The 25,001-nt window shown below is 27.7% G+C and overlaps 2 protein-coding genes across 6 annotated transcripts in view; both read left to right on the top strand.

Moving 5' to 3' along the window:
• LOC130297874 (gastrula zinc finger protein XlCGF26.1-like) overlaps window positions 1-7,788 on the top strand; it is a 33,169-nt gene extending 25,381 nt beyond the window's left edge. For 4 of the 5 annotated variants that reach the window (XM_056550733.1, XM_056550734.1, XM_056550750.1 and 1 more), the window contains exons 2-3: window positions 110-774; window positions 5,049-7,788. In XM_056550733.1, coding sequence (XP_056406708.1) covers window positions 132-774; window positions 5,049-6,112 — 1,707 coding nt within the window. In that variant the 5' untranslated portion in view covers window positions 110-131 and the 3' untranslated portion in view covers window positions 6,113-7,788. The remainder of the gene's footprint in view (window positions 1-109; window positions 775-5,048) is intronic. The other variant, XM_056550757.1, reaches the window with a different exon arrangement.
• Window positions 1-25,001, top strand: part of LOC130300128 (uncharacterized) — a 246,533-nt gene that overhangs the window by 91,516 nt on the left and 130,016 nt on the right. The gene's annotated exons all lie outside the window — the stretch shown is intronic.

Raw genomic sequence — 25,001 nt, 5'->3', positions numbered from 1 at the left:
TTTGGGTCTGTATGATAATTAATTATCTTTTTTCCTCATATAAAACATTCAACATGACTTTTACTGTCTGATGACTTTTACAATATTTCTTCCATATCTTATCATTTAGGAGGAAGATATGAACAATATTAATGTTCCAAAGACAGATTGAAGCAGTGATGAGCTGTACAAGGAAAAAAATTCCTACAGGGAAAGATCTGATTTATATTAATGCTTCAGACATAAAGGAAGAAGAAGAGACAGATGTGAGCGGTGATGAGCAGTATAAGGAGGACATTCCTACAGTGAAAGATCTGATCTATATTGATGCTACAGACATAAAGGAAGAAGAAGAGACAGATGTAAGCGGTGATGAGCAGTATAAGGAGGACATTTCTACAGGGAAAGATCTCATCTGTATTAATGCTACAGACATAAAGGAAGAAGAAAATACAGAAGTAAGCGGTGATGAGCAGTATAAGGAGGACATTGCTACAAGGAAATATCTGAACTATGTTAATGCTTCAGACATAAAGGAAGAAGAGGAGAGAGATGTGAGGGGTGATGAGAAGTATATGGAGGACAATGCTACAGGGAAAGATCGGATCTATATTAATACTACAGACAAAAAGGAAGAAGAGACAGATGTGAGGGGTGATGAGCAGTATAAGGAGGACATTCCTACAGGAAAACATCAAATCCATATTAACTCTGCAGACATAAAGGAAGAAGAAGAGACAGATGTGAGCAGTGATGAGCAGTATATGGAGGACATTCCTACAGGTAACTATCCAGGTGAGTAGTAATCACTAAATGCAGGGAACAGAATCTACTCAGTCAGCGGCAGCAACAATGTTTTGTGGAATTCTTTAAGCTTTGTGTCCTGTCTCTTTTCTGCTGTATGTTCCTCCATTCAGCCAAACCTGTGACTCAGTTATGGAAGATAACACATTTATAATATGGATGCAGAATACAGCTGGAATATAGACATGAAATATACCTATGTGCAGGACGTAAGGATCGCAGTGGAAAGGGGGTGTGACTGTGACCTGGTCTGCAGAGGACACATGTCCCTGATCCCTCAACAAGCGTGGCTAACGATTGTGTATGTGTTACACTGGTGGCTCCGTCCTGTCTCTGCAGCCATGACTTCCGGTGTAGGCAGCATCTCTGTATGGCGCTGTCTGCATAGGGAGCTCCGTGAGTTGGAGCCGCTGGTACCAAGAAAAACATCTCCAAGGAGTTTGTATGTTCCCCCCTGGTTTCCTCCAACACTCCAAAGACATACTGATAGGTGAATTAGGAATTTAGATTGTGATCCCCAATGGGGACAGGGAGCAACCTGAGTGATAACAAACTGTGTACAGTGCTGCAGAATATGTGGGTGTTATATAAATAAAGGGATTATTATTATTATAATTATACCCCTCCTGTGCCCCCACTTATTCTGTGCCCCCACACTGATATGATACCCCTCCTGTGCCCCCACACTGACTCCATGTTTAACCCCTTAAGGACCGGGGGTTTTTCCGTTTTTGCATTTTCGTTTTTTGCTCCTTGCCTTTAAAAAATCATAACTCTTTCAATTTTGCACCTAAAAATCCATATGATGGCTTATTTTTTGCACCACCAATTCTACTTTGTAATGACGTCAGTCATTGTGCCCAAAAATCTACGGTGAAACGGGAAAAAAAATCATTGTGAGACAAAATTGAAAAAAAAAACGCCATTTTGTAACTTTTGGGGGCTTCCGTTTCTACGTAGTACATTTTTCGGTAAAAATGACACCTTACCTTTATTCTGTAGGTCCATATGATTAAAATGATACCCTACTTATACAGGTTTGAATTTGTCGCACTTCTGGAAAAAATCATAACTTCATGCAGAAAAATTTATACGTTTAAAATTGTCATCTTCTGACCCCTATAACTTTTTTATTTTTCCGTGTACAGGGCGGTATGAGGGCTCATTTTTTGCGCCGTGATCTGAAGTTTTTAACGGTATCATTTTTGCATTGATAGGACTTATTGATCGATTTATTGATGATTTATTCATTTTTTCATGATATAAAAAGTGACCAAAAATGCACTATTTTGGACTTTGGAATTTTTTTGCGCGCACGCCATTGACCGTGCGGATAATTAACAATATATTTTTATAATTCGGACATTTCCGCACGCGGCGATACCATTTATGTTTATTTTTATTTTTATTTACACTGTGTTTTTTCTTTTATGGGAAAAGGGGGGTGATTCAAACTTTTAATAGGGAAGGGGTTAAATGATGTTTATTCACTTTTTTTTGCACTTTTTTTTTGCAGTGTTATAGGTCCCATAGGGACCTATAACACTGCACACACTGATCTTTTACATTGATCACTGGTTTCTCATAAGAAACCAGTGATCGATGATTCTGCCGCATGACTGCTCATGCCTGGATCTCAGGCACTGAGCTGTCATTCGGCGATCGGACAGCGAGGAGGCAGGTAGGGGCCCTCCCGCTGTCCTGTCAGCTGTTCGGGATGCCGCGATTTCACCGCGGCTATCCCGAACAGCCCACTGAGCTAGCCGGCATGCTTTCGGTTTCACTTTAGACGCGGCGTTCAACTTTGAACGCCGCGTCTAAAGGGTTAATAGCGCGCGGCACAGCGATCAATGCCGCGCGCTATTAGCCACGGGTCCCGGCCGTTGTTAGAGGCCGGGCCCGAACCGCTATGACGCGGGGCCACGCCGTGGCCCCGCGTTATAGATCGGGAGTGGACACATGACGTTCCAGTACGTCATGTGTCCTTAAGGGGTTAACAATGCTATCCAGGGAATATCTTGGTCAATGTATTGGGGAGGATAGTGGGATGGAGGTGCAGGACAGTCAGGCAGCTAGCTGGGTTATAGTTAGAAAACGGGGTAGATGGAGAAGTGTCAGGGAGGCTAGTCCTGATCTTACACCCCAACAAGTTTTCCGGTTTGGTAGATGAGGGGATGTTAGTTCAGAGTTAGCGATGCTGCAGCAAGATACTGCCTCTGACCACCAGGGGGTGTCTGCTCCAGTAAGCTTCCTGGCGCTCGAGTTCGCCACATCGCGGATCGGGTTGACCGGTTGCTGGGAGGGGCTGGAGAAGCCCCAGCAGTCATGGTACACATTGGCACCGATAACAAAGTAAGAGGTAGGTGGAGTGACCTTGAAAATGATTTCAGGGACTCAGGCCGTAAGCTGAAGGAGAGGACCTCCAAGGTAATATTCTCTGAAATATTATCTGTACCACGAGCCTCACCAGAGAGGCAGCAGGAGATCAGGGAGGTAAACAAGTGGCTCAGAAGCTGTGTAGGAAGGAGGAGTTTGGGTTCATAGAGAACTGGTCTGACCTCTCTCTCGTATACAGGCTCTACCATAGGGACGGGCTGCACCTCAATGGGGAGGGGGCGCTGTGCTCGGGGAGAAGATGGCCAGAATGGTGGAGGAGCGTAGCACTTGAGGTTTTTGGGAGTTTTTTGCCCATTTAATGCACACTCACTATTACTGGTCCTACAGTATTATTTGTTTCATTCCAGCACAGCTGCATCCATGTGTTTCATTACTGTAACTGAGTCATGTTATCACCAGCCTGACCCACAGAAAATGACATTGCTTAATATGTCAGGGGTAGTGGTCAGTCCTAGATCAGCTAACTTCCTGTGAACTACAGGATGACATCATCACATAGCAGATCTCTCCTGCTAGCTCCCAGAACCCTCCCCTCCCAGCTCTATCTGTATACTGCTGCTGCTGTATCAGAATGTATAGAAGTTACACACCTCCCCTCCCTGCTCCTGCCTACTGCTGCTATGTCTGTGGGATCAGCGTATATAGTTGTTATACACCTCCCTAAAGTTGCGTTCACATATCATTTTGCATTTTTTCAGTTTTTGCCATATTTTTTTTTTTTTTTGCAATCTCAGCAAAAATGGTGCTATTTATTTGTAACATTTACAACAATTTTATAAAATTACAGGCAAAAGGCAGAAAAAAAGTGTATGAAATGCAAATGAAATGTGAACATATCCTAAAGACTAAAAACACCTCAATTGTGATTATAGGTCAAACCACTTTCTCCTTACGGTAATATTTCTTTAAAAACGCACTTTGAATATGAAAATGCATCGAAACTGCGCATAATGTGAACTGAGCTCAACAATCAGATCACTTCTTTCAATTCTGAGAGGCCTCTTTAAAACTGAAAGAAGCAAGCTGATTGGTTGCTATGGGTAACTGCACCATTTTTCCTCTACACAGGTTTTGATAAATCTCCCCCATATAAGTATAAAAATAAATCCCATAGCACTTCTTTTTTTTAAAGGGATATTCCAGGATTTCTTTTCTTCAGCCTTTGATCCCATGACGTCTAGTTATAATCCTGTGTTATTTGCTTCTATTTCCTCCGTGCGTCACTTTGTCCCGTTTTCATGGACAGGACCCCACCCGGAAGTGCTGTAGTACAAGTCTTTTTATTTACTGTTGTCTCTGACCTTTCCCAGCATTCCATGCGGCCAGAGACAATATGTCATGAGTCACATGGTCTCCAGGGGGCGTGGTTATGCTGCAGTGGGTGGGTGGATAGCATTACTTCAGTAAATCCCGTACACCCTGCTATCCACCCATCCACCCACTGCAGCATAGCCACGCCCCCTTGTGACCATGTGACTTATGACATTTAGGGTAGGGTCACATGTAACAGATCTGTATCATTATTTACAACCTTCAAAAGAAAGGTGTCATTACAAAGTACAATTGGTTCACAAAGGACAAGTCCTCGTATTAGTCTGTAGATGAAAAAATAAGAGTTATGGAGGAAGAGTGGTGCAGTTGTCCATAGCAACCAATAACATTGCTTCTTACATTTTTCACAGGTCTCTTTAAAAATGAAAGAAACAATCTGATTGGTTGCCATGGGCAACTGGACCAATCTTCCTCTACTCAGGTTTTGATAAATCTTATGTATCATATGTCTCTTAAAAGAAAAAAATAATAATTTCCTGTGTCATTAAGGGGTTAAAATTATTGCTTGAAAATATAATCTGTGTTATTCTCTGCAGATTCTTGTACCGGGAGATCAGAGGAGAATCTTATATCTTCAGATTATAAAGCAGATGATGATATCACACAAGATACATATGAAGAACATTCCATTATCCCAGATACACCCTCAGCCCTTCACAGCCAAGATCTCTCATCTCATCCTTATATACAGGTCCTGTCTTCTAATTCATCACAGGCTGTAAAGCGAAATAAGAAAAAGCTATTTTCTTGTTCAGAATGTGGAAAATGCTTTACTCTGAAATCAAGTATTTTTAAGCATCAAAAAATTCACACCGGAGAGAAGCCATTTTCATGTTCTGAATGTGGAAAATGTTTTAGTCAGAATTCAGTTCTAGTTGAGCATCAACGAATTCACACAGGAGAAAAACCATTTTCATGTTCAGAATGTGGGAAATGTTTTACCCGGAAACCAGATCTTGTTAAACATCAAATAACTCACACAGGAGAGAAGCCATTTTCATGTTCAGAATGTGGGAAATGTTTTACTCAGAAATCAATACTAAGCATACATCAAAGAATTCACACAGGAGAGAAGCCATTTTTATGTTCAGAATGTGGGAAATATTTTACTCAGCAACCACAACTTGTTAAACATCAAAGAATTCACACAGGAGAGAAGCCATTTTTATGTTCAGAATGTGGGAAATATTTTACTCAGAAATCACATCTTGTTAAGCATCAAAGAATTCACACTGATGAGAAGCCATTTTCATGTTCAGAATGTGGAAAATGTTTTTCCCATAGATCACAGCTTGTTTTACATGAAAAAGGTCACACAGGAGACAAGTCATTTGCATGTTCAGAATGTGGAAAATATTTTTCTCAGAAATCAACACTTAATAGACATCTAAGAATTCACACAGGAGAGAAGCCATTTTCATGCGCAGAATGTGGAATGAATTTTACTCAGAAATCAAATCTTGTTAAGCATCAAAGAACTCACACAGGAGAGAAGCCATTTTCATGTTCAGAATGTGGGAAATGTTTTATTGAGAAATCAAATCTTATCAAACATCTAAGCATTCACACAGGAGAGAAGACAATTTCGAGCATTAAATGATGCAGATAAGATATCTATATAGTAACCATGTACATAGGATATCTGACATTTATACATATATCATATACTGCATCTCCAAACTTGTTCCCAATTGTTAATAAAAGTTTTCTTTTGCCGACATTCTGGAAAGAGACAAACAGACAGACCGTGGGGGAGATATTCAAAAAATTCTGTCAATTTCTGTTAGTTTTATTAATTACACTTTTGTTTAATTATTCTCACATTTTCAAAAGGTCTCTTGTGCCGCTTTGAAAATATGGATTCATTTTAATGGAACTTTAGTTTTTTGCAGCAAAAAATTGCCAATTTGGCGCCAATGTTTTTGTTGCCGCCATGTTAGATTTTTTTTTGTAGCAAAATTGCCGAGTTTGGCGCCAAATTTTACATCCCGAAAAATTTTGTCTGAAGCATCAAATGTAATATTCCATGATTTCTAGCGCCCAGACAAGCGATAACTGTATAAATAAAACATTTCTAGGGCTTAAATGCAGTGATCATGGGAAAAAAAAATATATATTTTTTAACCCCTTTTTGCATTTTCATTTAACCCCGTTTTTGCATTTTAATTTTTTCCTCATCACCTTAAAAAAAATCATAACTCTTTCAATTTTGCACATAAAATTACATATGATGACTTATTTTTTGTGCCACCAATTCTACTTTGCAGTGACATTAGTCATTTTACAAAAAAATCCACGCCGAAAATGGAAAAAAATTCATTGTGCGACAACATAGAAGAAAAAATGTAATTTGTAACTTTTGGGGGAAAATGTATACGTAAAAAAATTCTCATCTTCTGACCCCTATAACTTTTTTATTTTTCCGCGTATGGGGCGGTATGAGGGCTCATTTTTTGCGCCATGTTCTTGTCGGTACCATTTTTGTATTGATCGGACTTTTTGATCGCTTTTTAATCATTTTTTTCATGATATAAAACGTGACCAAAAATACACTATTTTGGACTTTGGATTTTTTTTTCCGTGTACGCCATTGACCGTGCGGTTTAATTAACGATATATGTTTATAATTCGGACATTTCCGCACGCGGCGATAACATATTTGTTTATTTTTAGTTACAGGTTTTTTTTATGGGAAAAGGGGGGTGATTCAAACTTTTATTAGGGAAGGGGTTAAATGACCTTTGTTAACTTTTTTTTTCACTTTTTTTTTTTTTTTTTTTGCAGTGTTATAGCTCCCATAGGGACCTATAACACTGCACACACTGATCTTTTACCCTGATCCCTGCAAAGCCATAGATTTGCATGGATCAGCATTATAGGGGGTCGATTGCTCAAGCCTGTAGCTCGAGCTTGGAGCAATCAAACGCAGATCGGACGCACAGGAGCAAGGTAAGGGGGTCTCTGCTCGCGTTTTAGCTGATCGGGACAGCGACTGAGCTGCCGGGAAGTGTTTACTTTCACTTTCAGATGCGGCAGTCAACTTTGATCGGCGCGTCTGAAGGGTTAATAGTGCGCGGCACAATGATCGGTGCCACGCGCTATTAGCCCAGGGTCCAGACTATGATCAGTAGCCGGGACCGACTCGGTGTGCTGCGGGGTCAGGGCGTCACCCCGTTTTAAACACCGGGCTCAGGGCATACAGGTACGCCCTGAGTCCTTAAGGAGTTAAAGGGGTACTCCCCTGGAAAACATTTTTTTTTAAATCATCTAGTGCCAGAAAGTTAAACAGATTTGTAAATTACTTCTATTTAAAAATCTTAATCCTTCTAGTACTTATCAGCTTCTATTTGCTCCACAGGAAGTTGTTTTCTTTTTGAATTTCCTTTCTGTTTGGCCACAGTGCTCTCTATTTGCTCCTACTCTGGACAGTTCCTAAAATGAACAGAGATGTCAACAGAGAGCACTGTGGCCAAACAGAAAGGAAATTCAAAAAGAAAACAACTTCCTGTGGAGCAAATAGAAGCTGATAAGTACTAGAAGGATTAAGAGTTTTAAATAGAAGTAAATCTGTTTAACTTTCTGGCACCAGTTGATTTAAAAAAATAAAACATTTCCAGGGGAGTACCCCTTTTAAAGTTGTCTAGTAGGTAAGTGAAAAATAATCCCAAAAAGATCAAAATAACTGAATTAGAGCAATTGCTGGATGAGGTAGAGAACAGAAGACCCATGTCATGTCCTCTGCCAGTAAGAATGTTGGTGGCAGTACCAGCACCAGTACAGGCAGCAGCAGCCAGGTGCCTAGTGGTAGTAGTAGAAGCCGTGTCAGCCGTCCAATGTTCACACTGCCTGCCAGGGGTTGTAGGGTTTCGGAAGATAGTACTGCCCTTCTGAACTGGTTAAATCATTCGAGGTCTTCTCAGGAAGAAGAGTCTGACTATATGATGTTAAGCCGCCTGTCAGTGGATTCCTCCTCCTCTACAGTTCATGGTGCGATGGAAATGTCAGTCCGAGACACAGAAGGATAGCACTAACCATGAGGAGGAGTTGTGTCACAGTCAGCCTTTGGAGCGTGTTGCTGAGGGGGTGCAGTGGCTGAGCATAGCACTGGTGGGACTGGTGGTAATAGGTGTGGTGGGGATACTGTAAGGCATCATGGTGGAGGTCATAAATTCCTTGGAGTAAAAGAAACAGTTGGAGCACTCATCATGGATCCTGTTGTGAAGTTCATTGAAGATCCATAAACTTGAACATATACAACAAACCCCCGTGCAGCGGGCAGAGCTAAGAGGTCAGGAGTGTGCATCCGGGTGGCAGGTCCTGTTTCATACTGGTAGGCGTTTCCTCAGACCCCCGGTGACCATGTTCTGAGGGGAACAAGGAGACCACGATCACATATCAGAAGTTCTTACTGAGAGGAGTGGTGGGGATGATAGAAACATAGAACGTGTCAGCAAATAAGAACCATTTGGCCCATATAGAATGCCCAATATTCTGAATACTATTAATAGTCCCTGTCCTATATGCAGTATAGCTTTATACATATCCCTGTCATATATGAAGGATAGCCTTATACCTATCCCTGTCATATATGAAGGATAGCCTTATACCTATCCCTGTCATATATGAAGGATAACCTTACACCTGTCCCTATCTTATATGAAGGATAGCCTTATGCCTATTCCTATCTTATATGAAGGATAGTCTTATGCCTATCCCTCTCTTATATGAAGGATAACATTACGCCTATTCCTTTCTTTTATGAAGAATAGCGTTATACCTATCCCTATCTTATATAATGGATCGTTTTATGCCTATCCCTATCTTATATGAAGGATAGTGTTATGCCTATTCCTCTCTTATATGAATGATAGCCTTATACCTATCCCTATCTTATATGAAGGATAGTCTTATACCTATTCCTATTTTATATGAAGTATACCCTTATGCCTATCTCTATATTATATGAAGGATAGCCTTATACCTATCCCTCTGTTATATGAAGGATAGCCATATGCCTATCCCTATCTTATATGAACGATAGCCTTATGCCTATCTCTGTCTTATAAGAAGGATAGCCTTATGCCTATCTCTATATTATATGAAGGATAGTCTTATACTTATCCCTATCTTATATAAAGGATCGTTTTATGCCTATCCCTATCTTATATGAAGGATAGTGTTATGCCTATTCCTCTCTTATATGAAGGATAGTCTTATGCCTATCCCTCTCTTATATAAAGGATAGCCTTATGCCTATTCCTCTCTTATATGAAGGATAGTCTTATGCCTATCCCTCTCTTATATAAAGGATAGCCTTATGCCTATCCCTATCTTATCTGAAGGATAGTCTTATGCCTATCCCTATCTTATATGAAGGATAGTCTTATGCCTATCCCTATCTTATATGAAGGATAGTCTTATGCTTGTCCCTATGTTATATGATGGAGATATTATACAATTGTAGAGAGGGAATGTTTGGCCCTTGAGTCCCTCAAATATTATTTGTTGGGAAGAAAGTTTAGGTTAGTCACTGACCATGCCCCTCTGAGGTGGATGTACCTAAGTAAAAAGAAAAATAGCAGAGTAACAAGATGGTCTCTAGCTCTGCAGGCCGAAAACTTTATATTGGAGCATAGGTCTGGTCGTCTGCAGGAAATGTCTCCTGTGCTCTGCCTTATGGTTACAGATCCTCATTCCCAGTGGCCTTGGGGAGATTTATCAAAACCAGAGGAAAAGTTACCCATAGCAACCAATCAGATCGCTTCTTTCATTTATAACAAGACCTCTGCAAGATGATAGAAGAGATCTGATTGGTTGCTATGGGCAACTGGGCAACTTTTCCTTTGTAGAATAAATCTCTCCCTTTGTGTATTTTGTCCTGTTATTGTCGGTGTCCATACATCTTCTTATCCACATAGACACCTACAGTCACCGTCCTCTGACATATACATTATAATACATGTATATACTATAATACTATAATACATGTATATACTATAATACTATAATACATGTATATACTATAATACTATAATACATGTATATACTATAATACTATAATACATGTATATACTATAATACTATAATACATGTATATACTATAATACTATAATACATGTATATACTATAATACTATAATACATGTATATACTATAATACTATAATACATGTATATACTATAATACTATAATACATGTATATACTATAATACTATAATACATGTATATACTATAATACTATAATACATGTATATACTATAATACATGTATATACTATAATACTATAATACATGTATATACTATAATACTATAATACATGTATATACTATAATACTATAATACATGTGTATACTATAATACTATAATACATGTATATACTATAATACTATAATACATGTATATACTATAATACTATAATACATGTATACACTATAATACTATAATACATGTATATACTATAATACATGTATATGCTATAATACTATAATACATGTATATACTATAATACTATAATACATGTATATACTATAATACATGTTTATACTATAATACTATAATACATGTATATACTATAATACTATAATACATGTATATACTATAATACTATAATACATGTATATACTATAATACAGACATTTAGTGTATTTTGTCCTGTTATTGTCGGTGTCCATACATCTTCTTATCCACATAGACACCTACAGTCACCGTCCTCTGACATATACACTATAATACATGTATATACTATAATACTATAATACATGTATATACTATAATACTATAATACATGTATATACTATAATACTATAATACATGTATATACTATAATACTATAATACATGTATATACTATAATACTATAATACATGTATATACTATAATACTATAATACATGTATATACTATAATACTATAATACATGTATACACTATAATACTATAATACATGTATATACTATAATACATGTATATGCTATAATACTATAATACATGTATATACTATAATACTATAATACATGTATATACTATAATACATGTTTATACTATAATACTATAATACATGTATATACTATAATACTATAATACATGTATATACTATAATACTATAATACATGTATATACTATAATACAGACATTTAGTGTATTTTGTCCTGTTATTGTCGGTGTCCATACATCTTCTTATCCACATAGACACCTACAGTCACCGTCCTCTGACATATACACTATAATACATGTATATACTATAATACTATAATACATGTATATACTATAATACTATAATACATGTATATATACTATAATACATGTATATGCTATAATACTATAATACATGTATATACTATAATACTATAATACATGTATATACTATAATACTATAATACATGTATATACTATAATACTATAATACATGTATATGCTATAATACTATAATACATGTATATACTATAATACTATAATACATGTATATACTATAATACTATAATACATGTATATACTATAATACTATAATACATGTATATACTATAATACTATAATATATGTATACACTATAATACTATAATACATGTATATACTATAATACATGTATATACTATAATACAGACATTTAGTGTATTTTGTCCTGTTATTGTCGGTGTCCATACATCTTCTTATCCACATAGACACCTACAGTCACCGTCCTCTGACATATACACTATAATACATGTATATACTATAATACTATAATACATGTATATACTATAATACATGTATATACTATAATACATGTATATGCTATAATACTATAATACATGTATATACTATAATACTATAATACATGTATATACTATAATACTATAATACATGTATATACTATAATACATGTATATACTATAATACTATAATACATGTATATACTATAATACTATAATACATGTATATACTATAATACATGTATATACTATAATACTATAATACATGTATATACTATAATACTATAATACATGTATATACTATAATACAGACATTTAGTGTATTTTGTCCTGTTATTGTCGGTGTCCATACATCTTCTTATCCACATAGACACCTACAGTCACCGTCCTCTGACATATACACTATAATACATGTATATACTATAATACTATAATACATGTATATCCTATAATACTATAATACATGTATATACTATAATACATGTATATACTATAATACTATAATACATGTATATACTATAATACTATAATACATGTATATACTATAATACTATAATACATGTATATACTATAATACTATAATACATGTATATACTATAATACTATAATACATGTATATACTATAATACTATAAGACATGTAAATACTATAATACTATAATACATGTATATGCTATAATACTATAATACATGTATACGCTATAATACTATAATACATGTATATACTATAATACTATAATACATGTATACACTATAATACTATAATACATGTATATACTATAATACTATAATACATGTATATACTATAATACTATAATACATGTATATACTATAATACTATAATACATGTATATACTATAATACTATAATATATGTATATACTATAATACTATAATACATGTATATACTATAATACTATAATACATGTATATACTATAATACATGTATATTCTATAATACTATAATACATGTATATGCTATAATACTATAATACATGTATATACTATAATACTATAACACATGTATATACTATAATACTATAATACCATAATACATGTATATACTATAATACATGTATATACTATAATACTATAATACATGTATATACTATAATACATGTATATACTATAATACTATAATACATGTATATACTATAATACTATAATACATGTATATACTATAATACTATAATACATGTATATACTATAATACTATAATACATGTATATACTATAATACTATAATACATGTATATACTATAATACATGTATATACTATAATACTATAATACATGTATATACTATAATACATGTATATACTATAATACTATAATACATGTATATACTATAATACATGTATATACTATAATACTATAATACATGTATACACTATAATACTATAATACATGTATACACTATAATACTATAATACATGTATATGCTATAATACTATAATACATGTATATACTATAATACTATAATACATGTATACACTATAATACTATAATACATGTATACACTATAATACTATAATACATGTATACACTATAATACTATAATCCATGTATATACTATAATACTATAATACATGTATATACTATAATACTATAATACATGTATATACTATAATACTAGAATACATGTATATACTATAATACTATAATACATGTATATACTATAATACTATAATACATGTATATACTATAATACTATAATACATGTATATACTATAATACAGACATTTAGTGTATTTTGTCCTGTTATTGTCGGTGTCCATACATCTTCTTATCCACATAGACGCCTACAGTCACCGTCCTCTGATATATACACTATAATACATGTATATACTATAATACTATAATATATGTATATGCTATAATACTATAATACATGTATATCCTATAATACTATAATACATGTATATACTATAATACATGTATATACTATAATACTATAATACATGTATATACTATAATACTATAATACATGTATATACTATAATACATGTATATACTATAATACTATAATACATGTATATGCTATAATACTATAATACATGTATATGCTATAATACTATAATACATGTATATACTATAATACTATAATACATGTATATACTATAATACTATAATACATGTATATACTATAATACATGTATATACTATAATACTATAATACATGTATACACTATAATACTATAATACATGTATATACTATAATACTATAATACATGTATATACTATAATACTATAATACATGTATATACTATAATACTATAATACATGTATATACTATAATACTATAATACATGTATATACTATAATACAGACATTTAGTGTATTTTGTCCTGTTATTGTCGGTGTCCATACATCTTCTTATCCACATAGACACCTACAGTCACCGTCCTCTGACATATACACTATAATACATGTATATACTATAATACTATAATACATGTATATACTATAATACTATAATACATGTATATACTATAATACTATAATACATGTATATGCTATAATACTATAATACATGTATACGCTATAATACTATAATACATGTATACGCTATAATACTATAATACATGTATATACTATAATACTATAATACATGTATACACTATAATACTATAATACATGTATATACTATAATACTATAATACATGTATATACTATAATACTATAATACATGTATATACTATAATACTATAATACATGTATATACTATAATACTATAATACCTGTATATACTATAATACTATAATACATGTATATACTATAATACTATAAGACATGTATATACTATAATACATGTATACACTATAATACTATAATACATGTATACGCTATAATACTATAATACATGTATATACTATAATACTATAATACATGTATATACTATAATACTATAATACATGTATATACTATAATACTATAATACATGTATATACTATAATACTATAATACATGTATATACTATAATACTATAATACATGTATATACTATAATACTATAATACATGTATATACTATAATACTATAATACATGTATATACTATAATACTATAATACATGTATATACTATAATACTATAATACATGTATATACTATAATACTATAATACATGTATATACTATAATACTATAAGACATGTATATACTATAATACTATAAGACATGTATATACTATAATACATGTATATACTATAATACTATAATACATGTATATACTATAATACTATAATACATGTATATACTATAATACATGTATATACTATAATACTATAATACATGTATATACTATAATACTATAATACAGGTATATACTATAATACTATAATACATGTATATACTATAATACTATAATACATGTATATACTATAATACTATAATACATGTATATACTATAATACATGTATATACTATAATACTATAATACATGTATATACTATAATACTATAATACATGTATATACTATAATACTATAATACATGTATATACTATAATACATGTATACACTATAATACTATAATACATGTATACACTATAATACTATAATACATGTATATACTATAATACTATAATACATGTATATACTATAATACTATAATACATGTATATACTATAATACAGACATTTAGTGTATTTTGTCCTGTTATTGTCGGTGTCCATACATCTTCTTATCCACATAGACACCTACAGTCACCGTCCTCTGATATATACACTATAATACATGTATATACTATAATACATGTATACACTATAATACTATAATACATGTATATACTATAATACTATAATACATGTATATACTATAATACTATAATACATGTATATACTATAATACTATAAGACATGTACATACTATAATACTATAAGACATGTATATACTATAATACTATAAGACATGTATATGCTATAATACTATAAGACATGTATACGCTATAATACTATAAGACATGTATACGCTATAATACTATAATACATGTATATACTATAATACTATAATACATGTATATACTATAATACTATAATGCATGTATATACTATAATACTATAATACATGTATATACTATAATACTATAATACAGGTATACACTATAATACTATAATACATGTATATACTATACTATAATACATGTATATACTATAATACTATAATACATGTATATACTATAATACTATAATACATGTATATACTATAATACTATAATACATGTATATACTATAATACTATAATACATGTATATACTATAATACTATAATACATGTATACACTATAATACTATAATACATGTATATACTATAATACTACAATACATGTATATACTATAATACTATAATACATGTATATACTATAATACTATAATACATGTATATACTATAATACTATAATACATGTATATACTATAATACTATAATACATGTATATACTATAATACTATAATACATGTATATACTATAATACTATAATACATGTATATACTATAATACTATAATACAGGTATATACTATAATACAGGTATACACTATAATATTATAATACATGTATATACTATAATACTATAATACATGTATATACTATAATACTATAATACATGTATATACTATAATACTATAATACATGTATATGCTATAATACTATAATACATGTATATACTATAATACTATAATACATGTATATACTATAATACTATAATACATGTATATACTATAATACTATAATACATGTATATACTATAATACTATAATACATGTATATACTATAATACATGTATATACTATAATACTATGATACAGGTATATACTATAATACTATAATACATGTATATACTATAATACTTTAATACATGTATATACTATAATACTATAATACATGTATATACTATAATACTATAATACATGTATATACTATAATACTATAATACATGTATATACTATAATACATGTATATACTATAATACTATAATACATGTATATACTATAATACTATAATACATGTATATACTATAATACATGTATATACTATAATACTATAATACAGGTATATACTATAATACTATAATACATGTATATACTATAATACTTTAATACATGTATATACTATAATACTATAATACATGTATATACTATAATACATGCATATACTATAATACTATAATACATGTATATACTATAATACTATAATACATGTATATACTATAATACATGTATATACTATAATACTATAATACATGTATATACTATAATACAGACATTTAGTGTATTTTGTCCTGTTATTGTCGGTGTCCATACATCTTCTTATCCACATAGACACCTACAGTCACCGTCCTCTGACATATACACTATAATACATGTATATACTATAATACTATAATACATGTATATACTATAATACTATAATACATGTATATACTATAATACTATAATACATGTATATACTATAATACATGTATATACTATAATACTATAATACATGTATATACTATAATACATGTATATACTATAATACATGTATATACTATAATACTATAATACATGTATATACTATAATACATGTATATACTATAATAATACTATAATACATGTATATACTATAATACTATAAGACATGTATATACTATAATACTATAATACATGTATATGCTATAATACTATAATACATGTATACGCTATAATACTATAATACATGTATATACTATAATACTATAATACATGTATATACTATAATACTATAATACATGTATATACTATAATACTTAATACAGGTATATACTATAATACATGTATATACTATAATACTATAATACATGTATACACTATAATACTATAATACATGTATATACTATAATACTATAATACAGGTATATACTATAATACTTAATACAGGTATATACTATAATACATGTATATACTATAATACTATAATACATGTATACACTATAATACTATAATACATGTATATACTATAATACTATAATACATATATATACTATAATACTATAATACATGTATATACTATAATACATGTATATACTATAATACTATAATACATGTATACACTATAATACTATAATACATGTATATACTATAATACTATAATACAGGTATATACTATAATACTATAATACAGGTATATACTATAATACTATAATACATGTATATACTATAATACTATAATACATGTATATACTATAATACTATAATACATGTATATACTATAATACTATAATACATGTATATACTATAATACTATAATACATGTATATACTATAATACTATAATACATGTATATACTATAATACATGTATATACTATAATACTATAATACATGTATATACTATAATACATGTATATACTATAATACTATAATACATGTATATACTATAATACTATAATACATGTATATACTATAATACTATAATACATGTATATACTATAATACTATAATACATGTATATACTATAATACATGTATATACTATAATACTATAATACATGTATACACTATAATACATGTATATACTATAATACTATAATACATGTATATCCTATAATACTATAATACATGTATATACTATAATACATGTATATACTATAATACATGTATATACTATAATACTATAATACATGTATATACTATAATACTATAATGCATGTATATACTATAATACTATAATGCATGTATATACTATAATACTATAATACATGTATATACTATAATACTATAATACAGGTATATACTATAACACTATAATACATGTATATACTATAATACATGTATATAATATAATACTATAATACATGTATATCCTATAATACTATAATACATGTATATACTATAATACTATAATACATGTATATACTATAATACTATAATACATGTATATACTATAATACTATAATACATGTATATGCTATAATACTATAATACATGTATACGCTATAATACTATAATACATGTATACGCTATAATACTATAATACATGTATACGCTATAATTCATGTATATGCTATAATACTATAATACATGTATATGCTATAATACTATAATACATGTATATAGTATAATACTATAATACATGTATATACTATAATACATGTATATACTATAATACATGTATATACTATAACACTATAATACATGTATATACTATAATACATGTATATACTATAACACTATAATACATGTATATACTATAACACTATAATACATGTATATACTATAACACTATAATACATGTATATACTATAATACTATAATACATGTATATACTATAATACATGTATATACTATAATACTATAATACATATATATACTATAATACATGTATATACTATAATACTATAATACATGTATATGCTATAATACTATAATACATGTATATGCTATAATACTATAATACATGTATATACTATAATACTATAATACATGTATATACTATAATACTATAATACATGTATATACTATAATACTATAATACATGTATATACTATAATACTATAATACATGTATACACTATAATACTATAATACAGGTATATACTATAATACATGTATATACTATAATACTATAATACATGTATATACTATAATACTATAATACATGTATATACTATAATACTATAATACTATAATACATGTATATACTATAATACTATAATACATGTATATACTATAATACTATAATACATGTATATACTATAATACAGACATTTAGTGTATTTTGTCCTGTTATTGTCGGTGTCCATACATCTTCTTATCCACATAGACACCTACAGTCACCGTCCTCTGACATATACACTATAATACATGTATATACTATAATACTATAATACATGTATATCCTATAATACTATAATACATGTATATACTATAATACATGTATATACTATAATACATGTATATACTATAATACTATAATACATGTATATACTATAATACTATAATACATGTATATACTATAATACTATAATACATGTATATACTATAATACTATAATACATGTATATACTATAATACTATAATACATGTATATACTATAATACTATAATACATGTATATACTATAATACTATAATACATGTATATACTATAATACTATAACACATGTATATACTATAATACTATAATACCATAATACATGTATATACTATAATACATGTATATACTATAATACTATAATACATGTATATACTATAATACATGTATATACTATAATACTATAATACATGTATATACTATAATACTATAATACATGTATATACTATAATACTATAATACATGTATATACTATAATACTATAATACATGTATATACTATAATACATGTATATACTATAATACTATAATAGATGTATATACTATAATACATGTATATACTATAATACTATAATACATGTATATACTATAATACATGTATATACTATAATACTATAATACATGTATACACTATAATACTATAATACATGTATACACTATAATACTATAATACATGTATATACTATAATACTATAATACATGTATACACTATAATACTATAATACATGTATACACTATAATACTATAATCCATGTATATACTATAATACTATAATACATGTATATACTATAATACTAGAATACATGTATATACTATAATACTAGAATACATGTATATACTATAATACTATAATACATGTATATACTATAATACTATAATACATGTATATACTATAATACTATAATACATGTATATACTATAATACAGACATTTAGTGTATTTTGTCCTGTTATTGTCGGTGTCCATACATCTTCTTATCCACATAGACGCCTACAGTCACCGTCCTCTGATATATACACTATAATACATGTATATACTATAATACTATAATATATGTATATGCTATAATACTATAATACATGTATATCCTATAATACTATAATACATGTATATACTATAATACATGTATATACTATAATACTATAATACATGTATATACTATAATACTATAATACATGTATATACTATAATACTATAATACATGTATATACTATAATACATGTATATACTATAATACTATAATACATGTATATGCTATAATACTATAATACATGTATATGCTATAATACTATAATACATGTATATACTATAATACTATAATACATGTATATACTATAATACTATAATACATGTATATACTATAATACATGTATATACTATAATACTATAATACATGTATACACTATAATACTATAATACATGTATATACTATAATACTATAATACATGTATATACTATAATACTATAATACTATAATACATGTATATACTATAATACTATAATACATGTATATACTATAATACAGACATTTAGTGTATTTTGTCCTGTTATTGTCGGTGTCCATACATCTTCTTATCCACATAGACACCTACAGTCACCGTCCTCTGACATATACACTATAATACATGTATATACTATAATACTATAATACATGTATATACTATAATACTATAATACATGTATATACTATAATACTATAATACATGTATATACTATAATACATGTATATACTATAATACTATAATACATGTATATGCTATAATACTATAATACATGTATACGCTATAATACTATAATACATGTATATACTATAATACTATAATACATGTATACACTATAATACTATAATACATGTATATACTATAATACTATAATACATGTATATACTATAATACTATAATACATGTATATACTATAATACTATAATACATGTATATACTATAATACTATAAGACATGTATATACTATAATACATGTATACACTATAATACATGTATACGCTATAATACTATAATACATGTATATACTATAATACTATAATACATGTATATACTATAATACTATAATACATGTATATACTATAATACTATAATACATGTATATACTATAATACTATAATACATGTATATACTATAATACTATAATACATGTATAGACTATAATACTATAATACATGTATAGACTATAATACTATAATACATGTATATACTATAATACTATAATACATGTATATACTATAATACTATAATACATGTATATACTATAATACTATAATACATGTATATACTATAATACATGTATATACTATAATACATGTATATACTATAATACTATAATACATGTATATACTATAATACTATAATACATGTATATACTATAATACTATAATACATGTATATACTATAATACTATAAGACATGTATATACTATAATACTATAATATATGTATATGCTATAATACTATAATACATGTATATCCTATAATACTATAATACATGTATATACTATAATACATGTATATACTATAATACTATAATACATGTATATACTATAATACTATAATACATGTATATACTATAATACTATAATACATGTATATACTATAATACATGTATATACTATAATACTATAATACATGTATATGCTATAATACTATAATACATGTATATGCTATAATACTATAATACATGTATATACTATAATACTATAATACATGTATATACTATAATACTATAATACATGTATATACTATAATACATGTATATACTATAATACTATAATACATGTATACACTATAATACTATAATACATGTATATACTATAATACTATAATACATGTATATACTATAATACTATAATACTATAATACATGTATATACTATAATACTATAATACATGTATATACTATAATACATGTATATACTATAATACAGACATTTAGTGTATTTTGTCCTGTTATTGTCGGTGTCCATACATCTTCTTATCCACATAGACACCTACAGTCACCGTCCTCTGACATATACACTATAATACATGTATATACTATAATACTATAATACATGTATATACTATAATACTATAATACATGTATATACTATAATACTATAATACATGTATATACTATAATACATGTATATACTATAATACTATAATACATGTATATGCTATAATACTATAATACATGTATACGCTATAATACTATAATACATGTATATACTATAATACTATAATACATGTATATACTATAATACTATAATACATGTATATACTATAATACTATAATACATGTATATACTATAATACTATAAGACATGTATATACTATAATACATGTATACACTATAATACATGTATACGCTATAATACTATAATACATGTATATACTATAATACTATAATACATGTATATACTATAATACTATAATACATGTATATACTATAATACTATAATACATGTATATACTATAATACTATAATACATGTATATACTATAATACTATAATACATGTATAGACTATAATACTATAATACATGTATAGACTATAATACTATAATACATGTATATACTATAATACTATAATACATGTATATACTATAATACTATAATACATGTATATACTATAATACTATAATACATGTATATACTATAATACATGTATATACTATAATACATGTATATACTATAATACATGTATATACTATAATACTATAATACATGTATATACTATAATACTATAATACATGTATATACTATAATACTATAAGACATGTATATACTATAATACTATAATACATGTATATACTATAATACTATAATACATGTATATACTATAATACATGTATATACTATAATAATACATGTATATACTATAATACTATAATACATGTATATACTATAATACATGTATATACTATAATACTATAATACATGTATATACTATAATACTATAATACATGTATATACTATAATACTATAATACATGTATAAACTATAATACTATAATACATGTATATACTATAATACTATAATACATGTATATACTATAATACTATAATACATGTATATACTATAATACTATAATACATGTATATACTATAATACTATAAGACATGTATATACTATAATACTATAAGACATGTATATACTATAATACTATAATACATGTATATACTATAATACTATAATACATGTATATACTATAATACTTAATACAGGTATATACTATAATACATGTATATACTATAATACTATAATACATGTATACACTATAATACTATAATACATGTATATACTATAATACTATAATACAGGTATATACTATAATACTTAATACAGGTATATACTATAATACATGTATATACTATAATACTATAATACATGTATACACTATAATACTATAATACATGTATATACTATAATACTATAATACATATATATACTATAATACTATAATACATGTATATACTATAATACATGTATATACTATAATACTATAATACATGTATACACTATAATACTATAATACATGTATATACTATAATACTATAATACAGGTATATACTATAATACTATAATACAGGTATATACTATAATACTATAATACATGTATATACTATAATACTATAATACATGTATATACTATAATACTATAATACATGTATATACTATAATACTATAATACATGTATATACTATAATACTATAATACATGTATATACTATAATACTATAATACATGTATATACTATAATACATGTATATACTATAATACTATAATACATGTATATACTATAATACATGTATATACTATAATACTATAATACATGTATATACTATAATACTATAATACATGTATATACTATAATACTATAATACATGTATATACTATAATACTATAATACATGTATATACTATAATACATGTATATACTATAATACTATAATACATGTATACACTATAATACATGTATATACTATAATACTATAATACATGTATA

The sequence above is a fragment of the Hyla sarda genome, chromosome 1 (assembly GCF_029499605.1).
Source record: "Hyla sarda isolate aHylSar1 chromosome 1, aHylSar1.hap1, whole genome shotgun sequence".
NCBI lineage: Eukaryota > Metazoa > Chordata > Amphibia > Anura > Hylidae > Hyla > Hyla sarda.
This window is presented reverse-complemented; position numbering and strand designations above follow the sequence as displayed.